This window comes from Rutilus rutilus (assembly GCF_951802725.1).
Source record: "Rutilus rutilus genome assembly, chromosome: 13".
Lineage (NCBI taxonomy): Eukaryota > Metazoa > Chordata > Actinopteri > Cypriniformes > Leuciscidae > Rutilus > Rutilus rutilus.
Window position 1 is genome coordinate 18,886,489 of NC_140218.1, and position 7,533 is coordinate 18,894,021.

Consider the following 7,533-nt stretch of genomic DNA (forward strand, 5'->3'; position numbering starts at 1 on the left):
TATATGTGCAGGAATGCAAATTAATACTATTTGGTTGCCGATTTTGTCACAAAGTATGTTGCTGCCTGTCTGCAGCCTCATGTAATGCAAGGTGACCGCATCTTTCATACTTTCTGAAAAATGAGATCTTTTAGTATAACAAGGCTGAATTCATTGCGAACACAATGAAAAACTGCTTGCAGCCGAAGTCTGCTGTAAGACTTTTATTTTTAGCTTAGATCCCTTGACCTGAAGTTGTCTCCTGTGTGGGAAAACAACATAAAAGCAGCCTAAGTCAAGCAAAGAATTATAGCAAGAAATTGAAAAAAATGTATCGTACCGTTCAGACAATGAGCTTCAAGCTGTTTTCTTGGCTGGCCATGTGACTGAAACATGAATTAAAGAGAGTATATAATTTGTTAATATCTGAACTTGAGCAATGTTCATAGTGGCATTCTTTGTTTGTTGTGCCATCCAAATATGCAGCCACAAATGTGAGTGTGTTTGAATGTGTTTCTGTATGCTAGGCCATTTCCCGTCTCTTACACTATACCGCCTTGTCTGTCCTACTCTGCTCTAGGTGGTAGTCAACGCCTTGGTGGGTGCCATCCCTTCCATTATGAATGTGTTGCTGGTTTGCCTCATCTTTTGGCTGATTTTCAGTATCATGGGTGTCAACCTGTTTGCGGGGAAGTACTACTACTGCTACAACCAGACCGAAAAAGCATACTTCGATATCGAAACGGTCAACAACAAATCAGATTGCCTATATTTGATGCAACTGAACCACACTGAGGTGCGCTGGAAGAACGTCAAAATCAACTTTGACAATGTGGGCGCTGGTTACTTGGCTCTACTGCAAGTGGTAAGTCTACCTGAGTGTTTTAGTCTCTTGTTAGATGGTACACTGGCTAAAGAAATAGTGTTGATATAACACTGATATTAACTTTCCCTTTCTACCTCTAAGGCAACCTTTAAAGGATGGATGGACATCATGTACGCAGCAGTTGACTCGCGAAAGGTGAGATTTTTGAGCAATCTTAACTGCAACCTGAATCAAAGTACCTGTTTAACCCTTTAGAACCTGAAGCTAAAATAGGTGTTTTTCACATAATTAGATTTTTTGACTGTAAAATTCTAAAACAATGTGCAATCTTCATGTGCAAGGTGTCATCTTTTTCAGAAAAAGATAAGCTTTCAACAAATTACAGTTATTGACCATTTTTGTGTGTGGTGAGTTTGTAAATAGAATTTATATAGACAAAAAAAAAAAAAAACGAGAATAAATTAACTGATTTTTATTTAGAAAAAAAAAACAGAAAAAATCATGAACGAAAGAAACTAACACCTTAAAGTTGAAAAATAAACTATAATACGATACAAGTATAATACAAGTCTTTTTTGTGACATGGGTTGCACAGTTTTCATTTAGGACATGTTTTTCATACACGCACTTAACCTAATGTTAGGCCCCGGGGCTGAGAGGTTTTGTAGGCCCCCCATCCCCTCGATTTATAGAGTCTCATTTAAAAAAAAAAGTGTAATATCTAGGTAATCTACATCACAAAATGCATTAGTTTCTTTCGAGACCTACAACAGTGAGTTTCCCCTCTTTGAGCCAGAAAACACCATAATATTGTTATTAACATATCACTGAGCCCACTTGAGCATAAACACAAGACACTTTATTTAACAACCACACACAGCAACTCAATTTCAACTTTATGCAAATGAGAAGCGAATTTTGCGAGCGACAACCAATAGGAAAGAAGCCTTTCAGTGGAGCTCAGCTCCCGTCACCGTCTCGAGTGCAGCGCAAGACAGAAGAGTTCGAGGGCGATTTCACTGTTTTATATGATTTGACTGTAACTAACCACAAACATGGATATAATAAAATGATGCATGGAAAAGAAACTGTCGACAGTCTCAGTGAGTTTAATTCATACATTTATAGTTCGAGTGTTGTAGTTTTATGATGCAAGTTTAGCACTGCTGCAGTTCATTTTACGTTTCCCCTGCATTATGTTGTCAAATTCGGATGACGTTTTAGTCATTTATGACAGTATGAGTGAGTTTAATTTGTAGATTTGATCAATTGTTAATCTAGTAAATTATATAATCCACTGAACACTGCTGTGTGGTAATATAAAAACACTCTCCCAACAGCATGCTGTTTCTTTTGAGCCTAATTCCTAGTCAAATTAAAATAATATAGTTGTATCACTTGTGATGGTGTTTTGTATAGATGTGGCCAGACGTGCAGTCTACCAATAACATTAGAGCGACAGCACTACCAACGCCCACAAGCGACTTCACAGTATAGAGACTAGCGACATACAGCGACAAAATCTGACAAGTTACAAAACAATATGACCTTTTCAGCTCATCATGAACCTGAACATGGGAGGCCCCTGGGCTTCAGCCCAGGTAAGCCCGTGCATTAATGCGGCCTTGCAGTCACACATACAAATGCACGCATTCATAGGCAAGCACACATACACATGCACACACCACATGCTTAGATACGTGAAAGAGAAACGGCCATCCGCCTCCCAAGTTTCATTAAAAATCATCCCAATCCCCTCTTCTGCTGTCTAACACTTCTTTCGCCATGTATTTGTTTTTTTTTATTATTATTTTATGCAATCCAACACACTCTAACCTGCCGCTCTTCGTATCTCTCTGTTCAAATCCTTCCTTCCCGCGCTGCTGTAATTTGCAGACGGAAAGCATGAAATTACCGTAATAAGCCGTATATTGCCGAAAAGTGCATGTTGTCTACTGTCAGGGGCAATTTGAATGGTTTTGATAGTGCAAACGGTTGATGAGTTACGGTAAAATGAATACAGCTTGCTGGTATGTGTCGGCGACGACACAGCCGGTTCTAAAGGGTTAAAATATATTTCTTTCCTCAGGTGGGAGACCAACCGAAGTATGAGGACAACATCTACATGTACATCTATTTTGTCATCTTTATTATATTCGGCTCTTTCTTCACCCTCAACCTCTTCATTGGTGTCATCATCGATAACTTCAACCAGCAAAAGAAAAAGATAAGTGTCCACTTTTTACCTTCACTTAAAACTATTTGCTCATTCTAAAGAGTGGTTTTCACTTTAACTTTTGCTTTTTGAGTAGATTTTAACCAAATATTATTTATGACTATACTTTGGAGGTCAGGATATATTCATGACTGAGGAACAGAAGAAGTACTACAATGCTATGAAGAAGCTTGGCTCAAAGAAACCTCAGAAACCCATACCCAGACCCCAGGTACATCACTGTTAAAAAGTGATACTGTGCTTACTGACTTGACACAAATAGTCCTAATTTGTGCTATTTTTCTCTTCTTCAGAACAAGCTCCAGGGGATGGTGTTTGACTTTGTGACACAGCAGGTCTTTGATATTTCCATCATGATCCTCATCTGTTTGAACATGGTCACCATGATGGTTGAGACTGACGATCAGTCACAAGAGACCGAAAACATTTTGTACTGGGTCAACTTCATCTTCATTGTGTCCTTTACCTCTGAATTTGTCCTGAAGCTCTTTGCACTGCGTCATTATTACTTCACCAACGGCTGGAACATATTTGATTGTGTTGTGGTCATTCTCTCTATCGTGGGTAAGTGAACAATGTTTCATGGACTTTTTTATTTACGCTTTGAAATACATCACTTTATTTTTGGCTAATTTTGTCCTCTTCTTCTCCTTGTTTCTTATCACCCAAACCACAGGTATGTTCTTGGCTGACCTGATTGAGAAGTACTTTGTGTCTCCGACGTTGTTCAGGGTAATCCGTCTGGCTCGAATTGGGCGTATCTTGCGTCTGATCAAAGGAGCAAAGGGCATTCGGACTTTACTGTTTGCCCTGATGATGTCGCTGCCGGCCCTGTTCAATATCGGCCTTCTGCTGTTCTTGGTCATGTTCATCTTTTCTATTTTTGGCATGTCAAACTTTGCCTATGTGAAGCGGGAGGCTGGCATAGATGACATGTATAACTTTGAAACATTTGGGAATAGTATGATCTGTCTGTTCATGATAACCACCTCAGCGGGATGGGACGGCCTTCTCGCTCCCATTCTCAATTACCCACCAGATTGCGATCCGAAGAAGGAGAATCCAGGTACTACGGTGAAAGGTGACTGCGGAAACCCTTCAGTGGGCATCTTCTTCTTCGTCATGTACATCATTGTCTCGTTTCTCATCGTGGTAAACATGTACATCGCCATCATTCTGGAGAACTTCAGCGTCGCCACAGAGGAGAGCGCTGACCCACTTTGTGAGGATGACTTTGAGTCCTTCTACGAGATCTGGGAAAAGTTTGACCCCACTGCTTCCCAGTTCATTACCTTTGCCAAGCTGGGTGATTTCGCTGACACTCTGGAGCACCCGCTGCGCGTTCCCAAGCCCAACACAATAGAGCTGATCGCCATGGACCTGCCCATGGTAAGCGGCGACCGCATTCACTGCCTAGACATCTTGTTTGCCTTCACCAAGCGTGTGCTGGGGGATAGCGGCGACCTGGACATGATGCGGCAACAGATGGAAGAGCGATTCATTGCTGCCAATCCTTCCAAAGTGTCTTTTGAGCCCATCACCACCACTCTGCGCCGCAAGCAGGAGCATATGTCTGCCTCAGTCATCCAGCGCTCTTACCGTGCATATCTTATTCGGAGAGGCTTCATCTGCAAGCGCTTGCTCGGCAGCAGCAGGCTGGAGAACGGCGGGACCAATCAGGAAAAGAAAGAGAGCACACCTTCTACTGCCTCGCTGCCGTCCTACGACAGCGTGACCAAACCTGAGAAGGAGAAGTTGGAGGAGAGTGACAAAAAGGGCAAAAACCAAAAAGATGTCAAGGAATCGAAGTGTTAGGAACGATGGAGACCGAACTCCGTAGTCGAGACTGAAACTATCTGTTCCAACAAATGTATAGAAAATCATTTGCAACAAAAAACACAGAGATCTTTGAGGGGAAAGGTTGTTTACGGACAACAAATGCACCGGTGCAACAGGAAAGCAGCTTGGTTTTTTACAGCTTTGATGATGACCAAACCAACCTATGAGCTTACTGTCTTACATTTGTGCTTAGTGACCAATATTTTACTGTTCCAACTGCAGCCAAAAGGCACTTACAAGGAGAAACAAAATAATGACCTATGGCAGACATCTTTGATAGGGACCACCTGCCAAAGGACGAAGCAGTACAAAGTAAACTCATTAGATGGATTCCTTTGCACCACCATGTGTGGAGTTCAGCATTCCTCCGCTACGGACATCCCTTTCAAACACTACACTGCCGAAATCCGACGGAAACCTCCCTCTCATCCCAGGAGGATTCTGGGATGTTGTATTTTAACCATAGGTGAACCAGTAATAACGATGTTAAATCAATCATGTGGAGTGTCCGCAGAAAAAAAAACAAAAAAAAAAACGGAACAATATGCAAGGGTTTTCCGTTGTTGTGATGAATACCCCACCTTATTTGACCCACAAAAGTTAGGGGAAAAGTTCAGCCCATGTCATTCATCTCGTCATCATCTCTTTGTTATACTTACAGGAAAAAAAAAAAAAAGACATTTTATACATGGGCTTTCACATCGATAATGGGTTGGGGTTTATCAGGGTTTTGACTTGGGCTGAAAGAGACTTATTCAGACCGAGTTCCTGGTAAATAAATAAATAATTGTGCTCGTTCAATGCATAGAAATGATTTGCATGGTGGCATGTTTTGATCAGGAATCATGCATGTATAATCATAGTCCACTTGACACTACTACTCAAACCACATCAGTGGCTTGACCATACTTTCGATACTGTCCACTAATAATCAAATTAAATAGATATAACTGGGAAATGATTGGTCAATAGCAACATATTTAACTACTGGCTATGACAAGTATATTTATACTTACCCCTCGTAAAGCTTGCTTCCTGATTAACCGGTTCTCACACCATGCGTCATGTGTGTATTTTAAGGTGGCCGATCAAAGCTATTCATTCGTTTGGATATACAGTGTGGCAACTGCACATTCGTCCACCCATAGAGGTGTTTCACTGCCCTGGACTTGAGGAGAAGTTGGGAGGAAAATTTGGAGAAACGATTTCACTCTAATCAAATCTTGGGTTCATAAACCTTGATTTGTTTTTTTGCACCAGCAATATAATTCAACTGCCCCTCAATGTGCATCTGAGGCTCCAGTTGGGCCTTGAGTAGATCTTCAAAAGGTACAGCCACAAGGTACATGCCATTTTAACCCTTACAATGCTTTGTCAGACCTCAGTGGGAGGCAATCTCTTCGATTTTCCTGGAGGTACTTGTCTTCATGTCAGCACATCCTCGTGTTTACCATTTAAAGGGGTTGTCAGTTGTGTTAGCATCTTGTTTTGTCTTAAAGATGTTGAGGAAAGCACTCGAGTAGCCATTTTTAATGCATCCTGTAGATGTTAATAGCTTTCTCCTTGTTGAATGAAAAAGTGACTCATGAGTATTTGGTATAGCTCGGATTATACACGTAAAACTGGCCTCTCACAGCAGGAAAACAAGGCAGGCGACAGTTTTAGAATGAAGTGATGAGTACTTGTGTTGTCTGATAGCATGCAGTTTATGATGGTGGTACTACAAATTGGCTTTTTTACCTATGTTGCTCCCTTTTGAGCAAACTGCCATCCTTTCTTGCTCTGGGTGCAATGGAAATTGATTCGATTTGCAACAGTAATTCTTACGTTTACAGTAATTTGAGTGTCGTTTCATTACCTCTTCTGTTTGGTAGGAATGAATGCTTATTCTGGTGTGGGCTAGCCCAGTATAAGGTGTTACAGTGGACCACAGACAACATAATACAATGCTGATACAAACTGTAGGTATAAGGTTATATGAAAGATCATAGGATATCTTAAACTGCTGGGTCAGTAGACGTACGCCACCAGAGCCGGAGTGCTGGAGAAGTGCACCAGTTTACAAACCCACTTCCTCTACTTCTTAGACCTGTTGGTCTGCTTACTGCCTGAGATCTCTAAATCAGCATAGGTGCTGTGGACTTAAACCAAATGAAGCCTGGTGAAACACTTAGACTACCATGTAGTTTCCCCCAACTCCCATTTTAGTTCAGACGTGAAATGAAAAATCACTCTCACTCACTGTATGACAAGTTAATGTATCATTCAATGTACAGGAGGGGGCTATGATGTACATGGCACAATTGCTGAAAAGAATGAACTTTTTGAGGAAAACTATAAGCATTGTAATATATTATTTTCTTTTAAATGGCATGCTTTGTTGTGGGTTTTGTAAATACAGAATTTTAAAGAATTACTGCTATTACTCTAATAATAAATTATAACAATGATATAGAATGGCTTCCAGCTGATGCCCTTGTCACATATTTTAATTTTTTGTTTTTCTAACACATTTCACTTTTGATAAAGGGAACTGAATGATATAATGTATCAAGAATACTCTTTTAAACAAAGGATATACAGTACCTGTCAAAATTTTGGAAACATGCAAACGAAAATATAGCAAAATATTATTACAAATTAAAAGAACTGT

General features: G+C 40.5%; 1 protein-coding gene across 8 annotated transcripts in view; it reads left to right on the forward strand.

Annotated features, from left to right (window-relative positions):
* scn8aa (sodium channel, voltage gated, type VIII, alpha subunit a) overlaps positions 1–7,332 on the forward strand; it is a 56,287-nt gene extending 48,955 nt beyond the window's left edge. For all 8 annotated transcript variants that reach the window (XM_084427514.1, XM_084427520.1, XM_084427517.1 and 5 more), the window contains 6 exons: positions 560–844; positions 947–1,000; positions 2,895–3,032; positions 3,148–3,252; positions 3,335–3,605; positions 3,718–7,332. In XM_084427514.1, the coding sequence (XP_084283640.1) occupies positions 560–844; positions 947–1,000; positions 2,895–3,032; positions 3,148–3,252; positions 3,335–3,605; positions 3,718–4,856 (1,992 nt within the window). In that variant the 3' untranslated portion in view covers positions 4,857–7,332. The remainder of the gene's footprint in view (positions 1–559; positions 845–946; positions 1,001–2,894; positions 3,033–3,147; positions 3,253–3,334; positions 3,606–3,717) is intronic.
* The last annotated feature ends 201 nt before the right edge of the window (positions 7,333–7,533 follow it).